Raw genomic sequence first — 21,544 nt, 5'->3', positions numbered from 1 at the left:
TTTTAAGAGCTTCCATCTCTCCACTTCCATCCACCCAGAGTCACAGGGGTCTAGAACATTCACTTGGGAAAGATCTTCAGAATTATTCTATTATACAATTAATTCTGCTGCTTTTGAAAGATGTATGAAAGGAATGGTTCTCTCACCTGGCTTGCAATTCCAGTGTTCTCTCTTTCCCAGATACCTGGAAAGTGTGCGGGTATTCCTCATTGTGCGTCTCTACAATTTGCATTCCATCTATGCCAACCCTGGTTCGAACTGTGAACTTAGAGCCCACCAGGCTGAATCTCGGCACACAGTACAGCAGCATGTTGTTGAACTGCAAGGAGGCAGAACACATTATCAGTGCTAAACAGGAAAACAAAGAAGAAAGTGACCAGTACTGAAAGTAACCTTAGACGATATTCCAAGGACTTCCCAAGGAGTATCATCCTTTCTATACAAGCAAAATTACTTAAATACTATATTGAGATTTTATGCTTGTACCAAAATTATCATAGTTCAAAATTCATAGTGTATACTTCCTTTGTTGCTTCATAAATATTTTATTGATATTTTAATAAACCAATCCTCATTTTGTACTATTAAAAATTCGTTAAATTCAGCAACAATTTATTAAGAACCTTCCAACTGAAGTTCTCAACCCATAAAGCTGAAGTATTTAGAGAACAAAATTTCCAATTGCTGTGTCTGAGAGCAACTCTATAACAGCTATCAGAGGAGAAGAGTAACATTCAGCAATTATTTTTATAAGTGTGTTTAATATTAAATTAATATATAGCTAAAGTTATTAGTTTAAATTTTATTCAAACATGTGAGGTTAGCACATTAACTCTAGAGAAAATGAAGTCACTGTTTTATATTGACTCACATCTTGCTGAAGAAGTCATCCCGTATAAATGAACAGAAAAGTAATCTATTTTAGAAAAGTTTCTTTAAAGATAGTCTTTATAAGATCTACTTAAAAAAATTATTTTTTGGTTTTAGAGAGAGGGGGGAAGGGAGAGAGAAATACTGAATGTTGCCCAAGTTATATACAAGATCTGTCCAAAAAGTATTCAGTCATGTCACATGAAAAATAGAGACATTAATTGAAGAAGATACAAGATACAAGAAACATTGTACATAGGGCAATGACATCTCAGTCCTCTTCAAAGCAGTCACCTGGGGACCTCACACAGTTCTCCCAATTGCCATCAGCTGCCCCACTGTATTTTCCTGAATCTCATTGATGGAAATATCTTCCCTTTCAAAGGTGATTTTGTTTCAGAAAAGCCAGAAGTTATAGGACAACAAATCTGGGCTGTAGGGAGGCTGAGTCCCCTGGGTGATTTGATGTTTCACAAAAAAACTCTGCACAAGATGTGATACATGAGCAGGTGCGCTGTGCTGATGAAGCTGCCAATCACCAGTTGCCTATAGCTGCAGCCTTTTGATTCACCCAAATAGTTTCCATGGAGGAATGTTCAAGCTTAACACAAAATTTGGTGCATATTTGTTGCTCTCCTCGCTCAGTCATTTTGAATCCAACAGCCACACAGTACACATGCCCACTCAACAGCGTCTACCGCCCCCACTGACTAGTACAGTGAAGTCATCATTGTTCACACATGCACATTCCAGTCCACTCTCCTTGGCTGCCAGGCTACATCGATGTCGTGCAAAGAATTCTCATTACACTAACAATGGCTGGACTTTTTCCTGAGAGACCTCGTATATTCCTTGGTTAATTTTTGCATATGCCCTGCCCAGAGATTGAACCCACACCTTGGCAAGTAAGGACAATGCTCCAACCAACTTAGCTACCCAGCCAGAGCTGTATAAGGCTTACTTTTAAGATGAAAAACTATTTTGAGCCTGAATCAAATTTTGTGTAATGCCTCATTCCTAATCAACAATGAACAGCTCCTGCTTGTCAGGCCTGAGCAATGATTTTGGGGGGGCATTTAATTACCTTTGAATGTATTAAAACATGCAAAAGGATGAAAGAGTAAATATGTGGGTTAATTTATAGGCAGATTCCTAAAGAAGGTTCATACTATATTCCTACTTCATATTTGTTTCTAGGATTACATGTATTTTTCAAAGATGAGAGCAACTGGGCACTTACACCCTTATTCATAATTTAACCTCTCAGTGTCTCAGAATCATTACCTGTAAAAGTACAGGTTGTCTGACAGATTAGATAAGGGAAATTGTCTTGTTCTGCCAATTCCTCTGTTTGGCTCCACAAAGCCATAAAGACAAGAAATGGTGATGGATATTTAAAGACATTTCAACATCTTTTTGATGAGATGTCGTGTGTTGTCCTTATTCTGAAAGCAAATTTCTCACTTGTTCCTCATACATTATTTTGCAACTTCCTGTAACCAGTGTTAGAAATTTCATTTCCACCACTGGATAATGTAGAAATAAAGGACACAAAATACATTTTATCAGGTATATCTCAACACTACATTTCACATTTACATTTCTAGAAGCAAACACGAATAAACGATGCCTTTATCATATCTGCTGTATTCTAACTATGGCAATCAGAGCCTCATTGTAGTACATAGGATTGAGAGATTTCATAATGAACTGGAAGGTTCTCAGCACCATCCCAGCTTGCTTAAGGCAACAGCTTGTCTGCTACCTGTTCATGTCAACATTTCTTTCTCTCGTCTATCAAAGTCTTCCCAGGTGGGGATCTGATCAAGGTTGTGAATGGCGCAGATCAGCTGCCAAGCCACCACCAAAAGGGACAGGGCACACACTCTAAAGATAACAACAAGCACCAAATTTTCTGCAAACTGAGTGGCAAATGTAATGTTTTGGCATGAAATTTCTGAGTTATCTGATTGTTGTACTCGAGTTCAGCCAAGTCTTGTTATTTTATAGAAACACAAGTTCATGAATATGGGAGTTCTTAGCATTTGCTCTCTTTTTTTGTTTCTAGGCCTCACCCAAGGACATTTTTTCATTGCTTTTAGAGATGGGGGCAGTGGGGAGAGAGAGAGAGAGAGAGAGAGAAATACCAATGTAACACAAGAACACTGATTGGTTGCTTCTCGTAGGCTCCCCAACCAGGGATTGAAAACATAGCCTAGGCACATGCCCTGCCCGGGAATCAAAACAGCAAACTTTTGGTTATGGGGCAATGCTCCAACCGGTTGAGCCACACCAGCCAGGGCAGCATTTACTTTTTGTAGTTATGCTCATACAAGATGACAGACTATCTTATAATGAAGGATACATTTCTCTTTCCCTTTCATGCTTTCAGGATTACGCTTCCCCTAATTATATTCTTCCTAAGTGGAACTTCACATTCCAAATTGTCAATAACTATATATTAACCTTTTAATATCTAGGTCAAAATCTAATGCTAGTCAATAAATATCACTTTTCTTCTTCCTAGAGGTGAAGGTGAGAGCTTTTGAAGGATATAAAACATTGCTTATGAAGACGTATATGCCACATATGTAAAGGAATTAGGTAGCTAGTCTGCCCCCACTGTGAACCTTGATCTTGTGGCAAAAGCCACTATCACCTTCGCTCTGGGTATCCACCGGAACTAAAAGAGGAAGTTAGAGCAACGGTAACTCTGAGTAGATCAACTTTCCTTTTCAGTGTAGGAGGTTCCTTTTTATTCCATGTCCACAGCTTAGAAGTAGATGTTGACAAAGAAACCCCTTGCTGGTGAGACAAGCTCTAGAAGTGCTAGGCTTTGCCAAAGCTTAGAAGCAAGTCTCAATTTTATTCAAAGTTTAGGGAGGTGCCCCCTTCTTGATCTCTAGTGTTCCTCCATTATCTATTTCAAGTTTTTTAAAATATATTTATTTGAATGAAATAATTCAATTTCATGTCTCACCAGTGACTGTTTCACTAAGGTTCATTTTAGAAGGTAAAAGTACATTGTTGGAGAAATTTCCAGAGCCTGATCTGTATTCAAAGTTTAAACAGTTCAAGGGGAAAAAATTCTAAATCTGTCAAGCTACAAGGAAATAAGAAATAGAACTCCAAAGGTTCAAGAGTAAAACTTCTCGGGCTATTCTATAGGAAAATTGTGTGATTTTTTTTTTTAAACTTTCAGATGTCAGGTGCAGTTATTTATTTAATCAACGGAGTACACTGCTATTGATATTTTTAAAAATGGTGTGAAGGCAAGCAAATTTGCAAACACATGAATATTTGAAAACCAAAATCAGATTCTAAATATAATTTGGCTTTTCAAACAAGTGTAACACCTCCAGAGTAGGAAACAGACAACTAGCCCTCATTTTCTTTCTAGAGAGAGAGGGGGGAAAAAAGGTACATCTGAAGTTTCTACATATGAAAAAACCAAGATGCTCCACAGGAATAAAAGTGTGCGGACGGAAGAGAGATTCTGTGACAAGTATAGTACTAGACGGGGAGGGTTAACAGGGTCAGCACCACAGGAAAATGCTTCTAAGATGGTCTGCAGAAGATAAATGTGGCTTTCCTACCATTCCTGCTGTATGACTTTCTTCTCCCTGGAGGCAATGACATCAGGACATGTTCGACAGCTTACACTAACTAGAAAAAGATGGGTCCTCACCTCAAAGTCACTACTGCTGTCTTCCCCCAAGGCTCCTTGCCACCTGTCCTCCTGCTTAATTTGGGTCTGCATCAAGGCACACAACCGAAAACTATTCCCAGAGCAATTCTCAAATGTGAAAATTAAACTCAGGTGATTGGTTAAAAGCTTCACTGTAGAGACTCTACCACTAATGTGGAAGAGGGCAAAGAAAGATTACCTAAGCACCTAAAGGCAGGGTAATGACAAAGGGAAGACAGACTTCCAGGCATTGCCCCAAGAATAGTGTATTATGTATCTCTTTTTAATCTGTATTTCTGATGCTTTGACATTTTGGGACCTTGCAGACACTGGAGGGTCTATCCCTCTCAGGGTTACCCAAGTCCCAGAAACAGTAAGTGACTCACCTGCAAGCACGCCTTTCTTAGGGAAACCTACCTATCTGGAGCCCACATACCCAACCACCTCCTTTTTCGGGCTCTCATTGACTGAGTGAGGATTCCCCTGCCCTAATCACCCTAGGGCCATGTCCCAGAAAACAGCCCCGAAGCCCCAGAGCCTGAGAAAATGATGTACACTGGCAAATTCTAAGCCTGCTTCCCTTGCCTTGCCCATCCCTTCTTGCAGAAACCACAATAAAAGCTCTTGGCCACATTTTCTCCTCATTCCCTCTGTCTCTCAACTCTGGTGCTTTCTAATGTAGCCCTCCACGGTGCGGATGGCCCCTTCCTTTGGAATCTGTAAGTATAACTATATTTTCAATGGCAATCATCTCCAATCTGGTGGCCTCACCACACCTGAGTAACAAAATCTACAATTCAAAATAAATAGACCTTTGAACTTCGACAGGCCATCACATGTGCCTGATTTACATTTAGCTCTCCTTTTAACTTCTGAAAGGTTGAAATACTTATGTTGAGCTCAGATTATTTTTGTAGTTAATTTGGACAATATCTCTATATTTTTAAAGTTATTGATTTATTGTATAGTATAATTTATATATCATAAAATATACCCCTTTAAAATGTATAATTCATGGTTTTTAGAATAGCCATACATTGTGCAATGATCACTGCTACCTAATTCCAGAACATTTCATGACTCCAAATGGACACCCTACCTCCCACCTCCCCCCCCATCCCTATGCAACCACTATTTACATCCCACCTTTATGCATTTGCCTATTCTGGGCATTTCATATAAATGGAAGTATACAGTGTAGCCTTTTGTGAATGACCTCTTTCATCTGACACAATGTTTTCAAAGTTCCTCCACGTACCATGTAGTTTAGTCCTTTTTTTAAATCCTTACCTGAGAATTTTTTTATTGATTTGAGAGAGAGAGAGAGAGAGAGAGAGAGAGAGAGAGAGAGAGAGAGAGAGAGAGAGACATCGACTGGTTGCCTCCTGTACTTGTCTGGAACGGGGATTGAACCCGCAACCTAGGTATGTGCCCTTGACTGGAGATCGAACTTCGAACCTGCAACATTTCTCGTGTAAGGGATGACACTCCAACCAACTGGGCCACCTGGGCAGGGAGTATAGTTTATTCCTTTTTATTGGCATATCATATTCCACTGCATGGATATACCACAATTTGCTTACCCATTTATAAGTTGATGAACGTTTTGGTTACCCATTTATAAGTTGATGAAAATTTTGGTTATTTCTACTTTTTGGCTAGTATGAATAATTTTGCTATAAACAATGATGTACAAGTTTTGTGTAGATACATGTTTTCAGTTTTCTCAAGTTATACAAACTTGGAGTAGAACTTCTGCATCATATGGGAACCATATGTTCTTTTTCAAAAATGAGAACACTGTTCTCTCTGTGACAATTAGTTCCTATAAATTTTTCTTTTCAGGGAGGCTGTAACCAGACAATGGAAACTTCTAAGCCCCCAATGACAGCTCATATTCTAGTGCTGAGATGACTGCCTTGCAGCATTCAAGTCAGATGTGAGGGACATCCTGAGAATATAATCGTGTGCCAGTCACTGGGCAGCCTCTTTTCCAATGTTTCTGTTTCTTTGCCTATAATTAACATTCATAATTATAACTAACACTTACTGAGCTATTACTCAATGTTAGCTTATTCTTACTCAATGTTAGCTATTACTAAGATCATCAGTATATCATGAGATAAAAAAAAAAAAAAGCTGGAATTACCAGTGACTAAAAGTAAATAGCCTGGATACCCCAGGAAGAGCTCCTGCATTTGAGATAAGCCCAGACTAAGTGTCATTTTCAGGAAGTGAAGGAAGGGACAGGGACCGAATGCAGTGAGAAGGACTACGCAGTAAACTCATGTACTTTTCACATCAGTGTTTTAGGCACAAGTTTTCCAATGTTGCTTATATACTTTGGGCTAAGAAGATTAGTAGTGGTTAGAGGTGATTAGGAAGAGAACCGTTGTTAAGGAATAGTATGCTGACCCAGTCAATACCCAGGAAATGGTACCTTTTATCCTGTAAGAATGAAAGGAAAGAGAAAATCTGAAATAAGAAAAGGATGATTCCAGAAAGCATGTCATAGCCCACATACACACTGATGGCTATAATCCTGAGGGAAAGCTTAAATTGTCTTCAGTCTGTGTTACTGGAGTAAATTACATATGATAAATACATAGAAAAATGATAGAAAAATACTTCAAAAAAAGATTTGTGTCCTTGAAAGAACAAGTGTCAGCTACTAAGGACATTCCCCTTGTGGTGACCACACCAGGTTGGATATATAGACAGCATCCTACTTAGCCAAGATGTATGTAACAGCATTTATAAATTATTCTCCTGTGACTTGCTCACACTATACTACTCACTAAGAAAAGGTAGCGTTCTTGTGCTGATGTGTTCCGAGCAGCTAGTTTAAGGATCTGTCCTTCTTTTATTAGTTCATTTGAAGGATTTACAATGTCTTCTTCTTCTCCCAACATTTCATAAATCTCTAAGAGTTTCTTTAAGTTCTCCTAGGAAATCAAAACAAAACACAACAAGATCAAATATAAGGAGGTATCACCTCAGTGGCTTTAATAATGCAACAACCTTAGCTAAAATATGAATAACTCAGAAGCAACTGGAACTAAGCATAAATTTTGGTATAAAATATGCCAATTATAAGGAAATTAAAACCTGGGGGAAGAGAGCTGTTACAGAAAACACTAAACCGTTTACAAACAATCTTTTTGGTTTATCTGTATCAATTCAATTTGAATCCAATCCTGTAGATAATGTTAGGCTAGGCTATTGACAATTATCTAACTAGAAGATTACTGTCTCCTCTGAAAAACACTTACCATTTTTCTTATTGCACTATTTGAATGACTTGCTGCTGTAGATATAATTTCAAGTGATTCTAAGTGAGAAAAAAAGAAAAGAAAGTAAACATATGTTGTCCTTACTATGCTACTAGATAGCTGAATAACACAGTTCTCATTATAGTAAGAAGAAATCTGGAAGGGAAAAAAGCAGCAGAAATCTGAGACCAAAGATACACAATAAAAGCAGCAGGGGCGATTTCCATTTACAAACTGGAAACTTTCAAAAGTTCATTTGTAAGTAGATTAATACTTGGAACTTGAAGGTATTTCCTCATAAAAAGTCATAGGCAATAATTAGGCTTACAAGTTTATCTAATCCATAATGAAACTTTCAAAATCAACAAACACCATGTACACTAGTAGCTTGGGACAAGGCACTCTGCCAGATACTTTCATAGATATTAGGTCAATTACTTCTCATACAACCTTCAATGGAAGGTATATTAGCTCCATTTGACAGATGAAAGAAATGGAGAGTGATGTGCCTTGAATACAGTCACACAACTCTGATATTAAAGGGCCACATTTGAACCTAAGTCTTCTAACTCAAATTTCTACAATATTTCAGTGGTATTATTTTATTCGTTCTTATGAGCAATTCAACCACTAAGCATAAACAACTTTGTTTGGGAAAAAGATAGCCACAGTTCTAGCCTCAGCCAGGTAAAGGAGAATCTTCTGATGCCAATGCCGATGGAAGCATTTGGTGCTGGGTGGGTGGTAGCAAGACATGGGAATGGGAACTCCTGTTATGTGCACATAGGAGCTCCGGGACCGCTGGTGAAGCTGTGAAAGCTGAGGTCTCCTGCCGGCTCAACCCCGGGGAACTCATAATCCTAAACCATGTCCTCTCTCTTCCTTCCTTTTCTATCTTATGAATAATGGCAGGGTTAATTCTGTTACAACAACCTTATCACCTCTGGACCAAATTTTCTGTCCTCTTTGTTCTACTGCTGCACAAAACACACTTCTGCTGCCTTCCCTACTTTTAGGTCTCCCTCTATGTTTTCCTTAGAATTTTAGTGTAAGTAGCAACGGGACATAAAAAAATAATAATAAAACACAGTACCATGTTGCCAGCTTTGTCACTGTTGACACTGGCACCTTCGAGGAAGTCAAAGTCTTCGAACAGAAAAGAAACTAGTTCTCTAAAATATAAATAAAAATTCTGTTTCTTCTCTATTCAAAGGCTTTGACTTACATTTTGGAGACCTATGCTGATTTGGACAATTCTGCACATTCTCTCCAGAATCCACGGCAGAGAAAAACAACACAAGACAGGATGGGGACCCCACACAAGAGGTCCATGTGTGGAGTGGCAGCAGGGTTCCCACCTCCAACCCAACCACTAGTTCTTCCAGTAACACCAAGCACTCAGGCCAGAGGAGTGGCCAGGGGAGATGAAATAAAAAGTGGCAGAAATCAAGTCTGGAGAGTTCTAAACTGAAGAGGGAGAAAGGGGAAGAGAGAAGTTCCTTTGGCCACTGACTCACTTGGATGGTGGGAAAATCAAACCCAAGACAGCCTGTGTTCAAAAAACCACCCAGGCTCCAAGACCAAAGATTGTGTGTTGTGTTCCTCATCTCTGATCAAAGTTCACTTGTTACAGAAGACAAGCAATTATTAGGGAAGTGACAATGCTTTAAGGTTGTACACCAGTATTTTTAATACGTACTGAATACTAACCCATTTCTATTTCTTAACTTTCATTCTTACGTTCAAGGCTAACAGATTTTTAAAAAGTACACGAGAAAGTAAAATTACTATTGAAACTCTTGAGTCTTAAAAAGAAAAGTGCCTTTCATTTATGATCTAAAAGATACAAATGAGAAGTCTATAAAATAAAAGACAGTCAACAGAATAGGAATTAAATTTTCCCAGGAAAAATGTTAACTGATGCTAAATAACTCCATTTTCTCTTCAGAGCAGGTAGAGCCAACTCTGTTTAGGTTGTTTTTACATAATAAATACCATTTTAACTTTCTTGGTATACATCAATCTATCTAATTAATCAATAGCACTAGTAATTCTGAACGGTTGTATTCTTCCTGTGAGAAGGTAATTGTGTATTGTTATTCCAGATATCTCTAAGACTATAGTCTTATATTTCAGTTAATGATTAACGTGAAACCAGCACGAGAAATGTGGTCTGCATTGCTCTGAAGTGCCTGCCTAACGGAGGTGCTGATAACAATTTCCAGTGAAGTTATTTTCTGTCACTAATATTTTACTAAAGTGACTGTGAGACTACCTCCCTTTGTTGTCACAAGGCTGCTTGGCCACCAAATTATCCCATAACAGAAAAGAGCAGGGGGAACAGCACTTACTTTTAGCATCGTTCCAGTCGGGAGAATCAGGGGGCAACTTCCGCAGGTAATCCTTAAGGAGCATCTCATACCGGGGAATCCGCTGAACAGGTTCTAGCATGTGGTGCTGCAAAGTCAAGTTCCCACAGATCTTCTGTTTCTGTAATTAGGTTTATAAAAAAAGATTTAAAAATTAGGGTGCCTCATCTAAAAACTCACTGTAATACAGAGCTTTCATCAAGGGCAGTATCTCTCTACAAAGTATGGTCTGTGTATCACATCTGCATTAGATATATCTGGAGTTTTATTAATAATGGAAATGTTGAACACCACCCCAATCAATGAAACTATAGTCTTTGAGGTTAGGGACTGGGCGTGTGCATTTTAAAACACCCTGGATTCTTTCATTTCAGTTTGAGGTCTAACAACCTAGTGTAAGAACAGAAAGGAAAATCAAGTGGAATTATAAGCAAGAATACAGCAGTCCCTCTCTTTATTGCAGTTTACTTATCGCGGCCTCACTGTATTGTGGGATTTTTAAAATATTATATTTAATTATTTATCGCGGATTTTTCGCTATATCGCGGGATTTTGCGGTACTGTATATGTAGTGTTTATAAAAGTGTAGAAAAGGTTAATAAGGGAATGGGAAAGGTTAATAAGGAACTGGGAATGGTTTATACGTGTGTGGGAAAGGTTTATAAAGCCTTAAAATATATATAAATACTAAAATAAATGTAAGGTTCCTACTTCGTGGATTTTCACCTATCGCGGGGGGGTCTAGAACGTAATACCCACGATAAGTGAGGGAATACTGTATTCCAGATTGCTGGCAACCACTTCAATTAGTCCCTACAAGGGTGAGTGAGGTCACATTAGTAAATCATACTCCAGAGATTTTTAAACGAAGCATCTACATGGTGTGCCAAAAGTAGGTTTATAATTGTTTGTATGAAAAATAATACAATAAACAAATAATATCAATATAAGAATAAAGTGTTTTGTGTACTCACAACTGTAAACCTACTTTTGCCACACCCTATATTTAATGAGCTTCACTAAGAACAACTTTATTAAATGACTTTGGACGCAGCAGGAACTAGTTCATAATAAGGCTATCACAAATGTCATTTCCTTTGAACTTAAAAAAGAATGACAAGATCTGATCATTTTATTCTGTCAAAAAATGTTAATTTTTCATTAGGTCATGGCATTCTTTTCCATTAGAAACCAAAATCCCTAAATAGATTTTCCCCCAGGAGAAACTGAGTCCATAGCATTTGTTTTCAATAAACTGTTAATGTAAAAAAGGCAAAAGATTACTTGAGAAGTAAGATATGTTCTCATTTACATTAAACAAAACATTAATCCTAACATATTTATTAAACTCATACCATGATTAAGGCACTGCAGGGTATAAAAGTTGTATTAAGATGCGATGTTTACATTAAAGCAAACAACAATCCCAAGGCTTCACAGGAAAAGGAGCCTTTAGCATGAACTTGGTTGAGGGCAGGCTTTGGGTGGGAAGGAAAGTGAGGAAGACCAGGAGGCAAGTGAGGATAGAGTGACCTTGGAGAACAGGCCCAAGACAGTGGGGCATGAAACATGTTCAGTAAAAGAGAACAACTGAGTTTTGTTGGCAAGTAATGTATTTGTAGGGAAACAGAATGAAGAAGAAACAGTAATTCGGGGTAATAATGTCAAACCGTGTTTAGTATTGTTTCATTTAATTCAGGTTTTCAGGCCGGGGGGGGGGGTGATATCCTTAGATATCTGTTAAGATCAACCTACTGCAATATGGCTTTAGGAAGTGTGGGGAGGCTAGTTTAAAAGTTATCGTTGTAGACCAGCAAAAGAAAAAAGAGCCTGAAATTAGCATGGAAGCTGAGAGCTAATGGCTTTGCTTAATAAATATTAGTTTCGTTACCTCATTTAATTTTCTCTAACAAACTTATATCCAAGAAAATATTACTGATCCCAAACTTTGTACATAAGGAAACTGTGGCTGAGAAGAGTTAAGAGAGTTTCCTAAGGTCAAATGATTGTAAGCGGCAGACCAGGATTCTAAACTAGGTTAGCTGATTCTCAGTCCATTGCACCTTTCACAACCCCATCATTTCCTCATAATACAGAGACAACAGACAGTGTGGAGACAGATTTAAGATTTGATAAAATAATGACCACCCTCGTCACCATGATGTAGAGAGCACTTATTATTCAACAGCTCCATGGTAAGCTCCTGGAATATATTCTCTCACAGGCAAATATAGAGAAGGAGGAAACACAAGAGAGAGCAGTCAGGGAGTAGCAGAATCCCCAACCCTGGAATCTTATGTGATCTAAACAATTCCTTCTAAATATTTAAACTTCAGCAAAGAATAGCTATTAACAATTTTGACTAGAGAATCCAATAGAAATTACTATGGTATTACTAAAATGCATTATCCAGGGGTAATAGATTTTTTTAAAAATCAGGACATATAAATAAAGTGACAAAAAAATCCAAAATAATTATGTTTCCAAAATGTCAGGATTCATGGGAATCATTCTTTATATCCATTTATATGCATTCCAACATCTCAACCTCTGAAAGAAGGCATGAGAGGTGCAGAACTAAATGGGAATTCGCTTTGCAATGTATGTGGACCTCTGATAAAACCTCTCTCTGATCTCAAAATCAAATGGAGAATTCACTACTCAATACATGGCAAATGCTCAATAAATATTTTAATTTTGCAGAGGTGATATCTGCATAATTCAAAGTGGAATGGAATTTGGCTAGGTGTCCTGGACAGATATTGCAACCTACACTTTAGATCCAGAAGACGATGATTTGTACAGAAAAACTGATGCAGAGCCTTGAATAAAAGTGTCGTATTACCTGAATTTCTTCAACTACTGATTTGAATTGGGGGATACGTTCTGTCATGTTTTTAACCAATTCCATTGCGTTATCAAATCCCTTTACATATTCTCCATACATCTTAAGGAATGGCGCCAATTTCTGAAGGATATCACCAATTCTAGGGGTAGTTTCCCTGTACAAAATACAGAAACAAGTCATTAAGATTTCTCATAGAATAAGTGAATTAACAGGGCTTCAAATGAAGTCATCACTTTTCTACACATACCCTTTGCTTGACTGGATCCACTTTGCTGTGAGATTGGTAGAGAATGAAGGAAGGTAGAGAATTAAATGAAGTTAGGGATGATATAGTAAAGAGAGAGCTAAGAAAATCTTGAAGCTCCAGATGACCCCTAATATCTTATCTCCACTAATCAAAATAGTTTGAAGAGCAGAGATAAAATTCTTTTCAACTAAAGTTGAAAACATGCAATTTCTATTAATTGGTCTATAACATAAAATTTAGCACAAATGTTTGCCTATGGCCCTGTGTGACATTAATATTTCAATTTAAAAGCTGAATAACACAGCATCTAGTATGACTGTCTTAGACATATCATTTGCTATCTATTCCTCTTACCATTCTTGCATTCGTTTCTCCAGTTCTGGCAATAGGAATTTACTATGGAAGGCATTTATTGATGAAATATTAGAAAAGATTTTATTCACCATCTCTGCTGGAAATGACCCTCGATTTGCCTCTTCCAAGAGCTTGCAATAAAATACCTGAGTAAGAGAATAAAGTAAACATTACTTCAAATTTATTGGCTCATCATATGGCATTGTGCTAGGCACGTAGTGGGCTCTTTAATAACATTCTGTTGAATAAATGAAAAAGTTCATGGTTTAAGAAATCAATCACTTTTGAACTGTAGGAGTGAGCCTGTGCTTTGATTAAGAAGAATCAGGAGTTAGAATTAGGAAACTTTGACTCTAACCTGGGCTTTGCCTCTTTCTGTGGCATGTTAACCTTTTCTGTGCCAGAGAATTTCCAATTGAGGTTAACAGGATTGAGCGACCCTATCCACAGGTAGAGTTAAGAGATTTAAAAAGTTTACATACACATAGTAACTGTGGTACTTCCCATTCCTGTTTATGTTTCGAATGACGGGTATGTCACTCACTACATATTGCCTTTGCTGTCATTTGTTGGAATCTCTTTTTTTCTATTAAAACTATACATTCTTTGGGGAGGGAGCATATCCTGATTTAGTTTCCACAGGAGGAAAGGTGCTTGGTAAATAGCTGGTCAGTGGATGAACAAAAGAATATTTCAGTTCTCCAATATTTTCCTGCTCTTTAGTGAAAAATAATGCCTAAATTAAAACACTGATTTGAGTATAAAAAGACCTTCTCCTGTCCTGCACATAATAACTGATATCTTAAAGACAATAAAAAAGAATTTGCAGTCTTAGCTATTCTCTACTAGGACTACTATACCTCTTGCCATTCTGTTAAGTGTAGGCCAAAGGAGGTCTGTTCCTCCATAATGTCTAGATGGTTGTTAATTTTCTAAATTCTCCTCCACAGCATTCTCTTGGGAGGCAAAAAGAACAAAATTATGTCCTTAGAGACTCCCATAGATCAGATATTGAAGTAATTAAGACTCTAAAATTCTCTAAGGTCAGCAACAATAGCTGAACAAGCTAATGTGGTGGAAAAAGGTAGTGGAGGGGTGAGGGGAGGACCACAATTTGATAAGAAGAAAAGGCGCATCTCCACTATGGGAATACCTAAATGTTTCAGGTCTGTGATCCCCATGAGGAAAAAAGTTGTTTCAAAGATACAAACTCAACATAAATTGATCGACTTACATAGAAATTCTTTGGAAAATGAACATTTAAGTCACAAACTCTTTATTTCAAAGAACACAGCTTTAATTTGGCCCCTAAGGCTCACTGTAACAGGGACACAGTTTACTCTAGGAATCAATGACATGGAATGGACACAGGACTACCTACTCCCGGAGTGTTCCAGTTTTCTAATGGCAGAGGTGGGACAATTCTTACAACTAACACTCAAACATGGAGACTTCCTCTTATAAAAGGAACCTGTATTAGCAGACAATCTATCAATTATCTTGCTCTTTTATCACTGAAGCAGGATTAAGAGACCTTAGTTTTCAAGTTACACTTACATTTAGAAACTTTTCCACAGAACTAGAATATTCCAAAAATTTACATGAAACCACAGAATACCTTGAATAGCCACAGCAACCTTGAGAAAGAAGAACAAAGTCAGAGGAATCACACTACCTGATATCAAAGTATACTACAAGGCCATAGTAATCAAAACAACTTAGTCCTGGCATAAAAAAACAGACACATAGATCAATGGAATAAATAGAGAGCCCATAAATAAACCTACATCTTTATGGTCAATTAATATTTGACAAAGAAGGCAAGGCCATACTATGGGGTAAACAGTCTATTTAATGAATGGTGTTGGGGAAATTAGATACAAAAAAAAAAAGAAAGAAAGAAATTAGACCACCTTCTTACATCATAGAAAAGAATAAACTCAAAATGGATTAAAGACTTAAGTGTTAGACTCAAAACCTTAAAAATCCTATTAGAAAATATAGGCACTAAAATTTCAAACATTTCTTGTAGCAGTACATTTTTTCCAATATATCTCCTCAGGCAAGAGAAACAAAAGAAAAATAAGCAAATGGGACCACATCAAACTAAAATGTTTTTGCACAACAAAGGAAACCATCAACAAAACTAAAAGTCAGCCCACTGAAATGGGAGAACGTATTCACTAATGGTACATCTGATAAGGGGTTAATATCCAAAATGTATAAAAAACTTACAAGACTGAACACACACAAAAAACCCCCAAGCCATCCAATTGATAAATGGGCAAAGGACCTGAATAGACACGCCATCTCCAAACAGTACAAACCGATGGCCAATAGAATATGAAAAGATGTTCAATGCCACTAATCATCAGAAAAATGCAAATTAAAATCACAACGAGATCAACTTCACACCTGTCAGAATGGCTATCTTCAATAAATTAACAAACAAGTGCTGGCAAGGATGTGGAGAAAGCGGAACCCTTTTGAACTGCTGGTGGGAATGCAGACTGGTGCAGCCACTGTGGGAAGCAGTATGGAGTTACCCCAAAAAATTTAAAATGAAAATGCCTTATGACTCAGCAATTTCATTTCTGAGAATATATCCAAAGAAACCCAAAACACGGATTCAAAAGAATATAGGCACCCCTATGTTTAGTGCAGCATTATTTACAATAGCCAAGACTTGGAAGCAGCCCAAATGTCCATCAGTAGATGAGTGGATAAAACAACTACAGGACATTTACACAACGGAATACTACACTCTGCTGTATTCCAGACAAGGGGGGGAATCTTACCCTTTGTTACAGCATGAATGGACCTAGAGAGTATTATGATAACTGAAACAAGCCAGTCAGAGAAAGACAAGTACTATATGATTTCACTTATATGCGAATCAAATGAACAAACAAAATTGAAAAAGACTCCAACTCACAGACACAGAGAACAGACTGACAGCTGTCAAGGTGGGGAATGGGAGCCGGGTGAAAAAGGTGAAGGGATTAAGCAAAAACAAACAAACAAACAAAACACACACACACACTGCATAGACATAGGCAACAGTATGGTGATTACCATAGTGAAAGGGGGGTGGGGGAGGTAGGAGAAGGTAAAGGGGAGATAAATGGTGATGGAAGGACCCATTACTTGGGATGGTGAACATATAATACAATATGAGGATGATATATTATATACCTGAAATCTATTTAATTTTATTAACCAATGCCACCCCAATAAATTCAATTTTTAAAAGGTTAAAAAAAAATATTGGGAAAAAATACTTTCTTTGCTCATGTGCATTTGAAATGATACTAAAGGATCTACCATGATAAAAGTACAAAATGTGATAAAATAGCCTCACATGTGTAACAAATATTGACTATGCAACTTTACACCAGGCACTGGAAAACACTTTTCATACAAGGCTGAATAAGCGAACTCTCAAAATCCCTTCTGGCCCTAAGACTGCAGCAACTCACATGATGCACGTGGGGATGAATAGCAAACGAGACACACAAAACCAAAGGTATATCTACGTTAGTACCACATCAGAATCACAAATCTCTTATTTAGATTATAATAGTTACACAGCATACAGAGTCACATTAAGTGGTTTAGGGTTGAAATACACAGACAAAGGCACTTGTGACTTATACTGAGAGTCCCTCAGTCTGTTCTGTATGAAGTATAAAACCCTTTATACCTAGTGAATTCATTGACAAAGTTGAAAATGTTACAAATTTCCTTTCACTGGCCCCAAATGGTCAGGCCCATCTTTGCAGTTCCTAAACACTTTAATTATGAAGTTAAAATAATGCATAGTGCTAAAAATTAAAATAATTCTGAAAAGGAAAATGTTACCTGATCTAAGAGGTCAAGTCGGTTGACATAAGCTCTTTCCGTAAGCAAAAGTTCATTGGCTATGTTGTGAAGTTTTTGCTCATTTGTCTCCTATAAATAGAATAGATATTCACATATTAGTAAATGAAGCTTGGACAATATTTCTCAAGGAATAAAAACCTCATCAAATAGTATGGTTAAAACAGTTTTCTTCTCAGGTACCCAATTCCTTTCAGCCATCAAAGAACATCCAACCAGAAAGGAACAAAATTAGCAATAAGAGATTTGCTAGATATAATCTGTAACACCTTGTTTAAGTTATAATTTCTTTTTTGACCTCTGTAGCAGTCAGTTATCATTATCACTCATCTTTTCCTTGAACCATCTTTTATCTTGTGCAGTTCTTAGATGCTCTCTCTACTTGTCTCTTTTCCCTCCCTCCCTTGGGCTACTCTTTGGACAGGATTTCATCACTCTCTCAGACATCTTCTCTAATTATCAGCTCTATGCACAGAACTTTCTGCCTTTGCCAAAAAAAAAAAAAAAAAAACATTTTACTGTGGAAAATTTCAGTCATATATAATTGTTGAATCTCAGCACACAAGGAGGTTCATTTTACTCCTCCCCGCCCCCCTGATTTCTTAATGGTATCCAGATTTAGTTAGTGTATGTATCCCACTACTATGTAGCCTTTCCTCTAGAGAAACTAACTTCACTGTCAAATCAAAAGGCGGACCCTGAATGGTGTTAACAATGATGGGCACAGAGGAACTGGTTCATGAGCCAAGGGGACTTCAGGAAATAGGCACTGGGGGTTTTGGAAAAGGAGGCTTCCTATTTTTAAAGGAAGAACCACAGAAAAAGAGCCCTCTCTTTGCTGCTCCATGTAAATGAGGGTACCTATGCGGGCTTAAGTGCTATGAGGGGCCATTCCGTCACCACAGAAATGAAGCCAATAAAAGTCGTATGGTTTGAACCAAGTCAAGTGTTATTGATATTATTTGTAGCATCCTGATTAATACAGAACACAAATACCATAAAACAGACGTGGTATATGTATTCCATGAATTAAAAAAAAAAAAAACAACTTTCAAGTGATTTTTAAATGATGACTACATATAGAGAAAGCAAAATACTTAATAAACTAAAAATGTGACTTTGAAACTGATAATAAGCGACTGCAAATACACAGTAAATACATAAGAAATCTATCAGCATTTCAGGGGATGAAGTAATATGTTATTCTACATACTCAAAGGAAATACTGACCTGCATCCACTCTACAAGTTACTTTTGTTTGTTTTGTTTTTCAAAGCCAGATTTATTGAGATAAAACTTACAAATAACAGTAAAATTCACCCTTTTGGTGTGAAGTTTTAGTTTTGACAAATGCTTATAATCATGTCACCACCACCACAACCAAGACACAGAACATTTCCATCAAACTTATCTTAGATCTCTCTGGAGTCAGTGCCACTCCTCTCTCAGGACCAGCTCCTGGTAACTGCTCTGTCCTGTTCCAGAATATTATGCAAATGGAATCACACAGTACGTGCCTTTTGAGTCTTGCTTCTTTCATTTATTGGACTGCATTTTGAGATACATCCATATTGTTAGTAGTAGTAATAGTTTGTTCTTTTCAAGCTCCCAGTTTTATTTTAATAGTAGTGATATCTTTTTGACTCGCACGCTTTTATATGTTTTGATTCTAGTTCTGACAAATATGTTAAAGAAAATGATCCTGCAGAATTTCTGCTAGAATAAAATCATGTATTTTTTATGAGTCAGAATTCATTAACAACAGGTCATACTGTCTATTATTGCCATGCAATGAAGTCACCCCTGAGGTCTTCCACATCCTGTGGGATCTTACAATGCTTATAAGAAACAACCTTTAGCTGACTGCAAATCGTATTTTAGCTGAACATGGTAAATTGTGGATATACTGGTCATATTCTGCAAAATCAAAGGGGAAGCCAGCAGCTATTAACAAAAGCTATATTCCTTCCACACAGATGGTCTTCTAATGTTAGGTCCCCAACCTTGCTGACATGGTTTAATCACTCACATGTAGATTTGTGAAGTTACTAGGGATTTTGTAGTTGAGGTCAGGAAATCAGTGACTCACAGAGCCTTGTTTTAGGTCAGTCCCAACAACAACAACATCACTAAAATATGAACAACTAACACTTGCTCACTGATTGTTATGTGCCAGACACTATTATAAGTATTTTACATAAACTATCTAATCCTTACAACACCTTTATAAAGTAGATACCATTACTACACTTTTTAAATAAAGATTTTATTTGTATTTATTTTTAGAGAGGGGAAAGCAGGGAGAAAGAGATTGAGGGAAACTTCGGTGTGAGAGAGAAACATCAATCAATTGCCTCTTGCACACACCCCGAACCCACAGGGACCAAACCCACAACCCATGCATGTGCCCCAACCAGGAATCAAACCAGTGACTTTGCTTTGCAGGATGACATCCAACCAACTGGACCACACTGGTTAGGGCCCCATAACTATTCTTATTTTACAGGCAGCACACACACACAACAAAACAACATCTCCAGGTTTAAAGAGGCCTGGAAAACTGTCCAAGGGCACATGGTTAGAAGGTAGTTGCATCAGATTCTTATCTGTGGTATGTAATTTTAAGTATCTATTCACTAATGGTTCTCACTCTAACCCTTCTTTGCAACAAAAAACAAGACTACATTAAGTGCCTACAAGTGAATATACTAACAAAATACCAACTATCCATTTAGAAATGGAATGTTATCTACTGTACATTTTAATTTATACAGTAATTATTTTTTTCAACAAAAAATTCTACTTAAAGCAGACTTTTCAGCATTTTAGCATTATCAGGTATAAAATTTCAGTCATATTTGATGTGATAATATAGCTTCCATCTTCAAAAAATTAATTTAGTTACTAAAACATTAATTTAGTTACTAAATTTCATTTACGAGTACATTTAGGGAGAAATATACCATCCCTCTGCATTCATGAGTTTATTATTACTCTACCAGACTTTAGCTTAAATAATGGACAAAGTAGTCTTAAAATATGTAGTTGATACATTGTGGTTATAGCTTGACTTTTTTTTAAATAGAAAGTTAAATAGGTAAAGTTACATAATATTGATTCTTACTATTTGCCACTTCAAAAGTATATAATGCCTATTTTGTGCTTAGCACTTTATTAAGAAGTCTTGTGATTTATTCTTATGATTCTTTGGAAGACAATAATGGTTACACAATATTGATTTAATAAGTAATCCTATTTGATTTTTTTTTTTTTTTATATTATAGGAAAGGCGAGCGGCAGCTGCAGGTATTATGCTGACCTGTGCTGTCAAAGTCTCTCCAGGTTGCTCTCGCATGCAGTTGGAGATCCCGTGGCTACAACCAGCCACAGCCCTTGGAAACATGCTGAAATCCTATTTGATTTTATTGGAAGCTAATACACAGGCTTGTCTTTTCAAATAATAATAAATATTTTATTTTAAAAGCATCTTACTTTTGATATCCTTCTACATGATTAGATTGGGTTTTTACACCTGCAAATAACATACTTGTATATTGAAAGCTGATTCTCAGAGTATTATTGCCTCAAACAAAAATATATTAAGTACACCTGAAGCATCAGAATTAAAAAAGTAAGATGCACTCCTCTTATAATAATAGATTACCCAATTTACTCTTCTCTGCTTCCCTCCGACTTCTCTCTGCTTACCAACTTCCTAAGCTATTACTGTGTGCTTTCACACCTCCAGTAACCTTTGGTCGAGAACTGCTCCTTTCTCATCGGGGCTGGTCCAGTCACTGTGCCTGCTAGCTCATGAAAGTGCTGCAATGTCAGTTTGCCTCTTTATTTGCAGATGTCACCAGCTCCTGCCACTCTTTTTAGACCTTTGACATGACTTTTCTGTACGGCAGGAGCTCCCTCCCACTGCAGCTCACAGAGTTCATTAACTGGATAAGCAGAAAATGGTTCCGTGGAGCCAGTGAGTCATTCTTCATAACTGCGGTGCCACATGCTCTG

At 37.3% G+C, this 21,544-nt stretch overlaps 1 protein-coding gene and 1 non-coding gene across 2 annotated transcripts in view; both read right to left on the bottom strand.

Moving 5' to 3' along the window:
• Positions 1 to 21,544, bottom strand: part of FGD4 (FYVE, RhoGEF and PH domain containing 4) — a 193,945-nt gene that overhangs the window by 16,991 nt on the left and 155,410 nt on the right. The window contains exons 5-11 of the mRNA XM_090272997.1: positions 17,510 to 17,599; positions 13,649 to 13,794; positions 13,045 to 13,201; positions 10,182 to 10,320; positions 7,831 to 7,889; positions 7,357 to 7,503; positions 147 to 319 (exon numbers count right to left, since the gene is read on the bottom strand). Of these exons, the coding sequence (XP_090129123.1) occupies positions 147 to 319; positions 7,357 to 7,503; positions 7,831 to 7,889; positions 10,182 to 10,320; positions 13,045 to 13,201; positions 13,649 to 13,794; positions 17,510 to 17,599 (911 nt within the window). The remainder of the gene's footprint in view (positions 1 to 146; positions 320 to 7,356; positions 7,504 to 7,830; positions 7,890 to 10,181; positions 10,321 to 13,044; positions 13,202 to 13,648; positions 13,795 to 17,509; positions 17,600 to 21,544) is intronic.
• LOC150011572 (small nucleolar RNA SNORA44) lies at positions 20,804 to 20,934 on the bottom strand. Its single transcript, XR_016511003.1, has one exon. It is a non-coding gene; the product is annotated as a small nucleolar RNA SNORA44 (small nucleolar RNA).

The sequence above is a fragment of the Furipterus horrens genome, unplaced genomic scaffold (genome assembly GCF_987537825.1).
Source record: "Furipterus horrens unplaced genomic scaffold, mFurHor1.1.pri manual_scaffold_4, whole genome shotgun sequence".
In the NCBI taxonomy this organism is placed as follows: domain Eukaryota; kingdom Metazoa; phylum Chordata; class Mammalia; order Chiroptera; family Furipteridae; genus Furipterus; species Furipterus horrens.
This window is presented reverse-complemented; position numbering and strand designations above follow the sequence as displayed.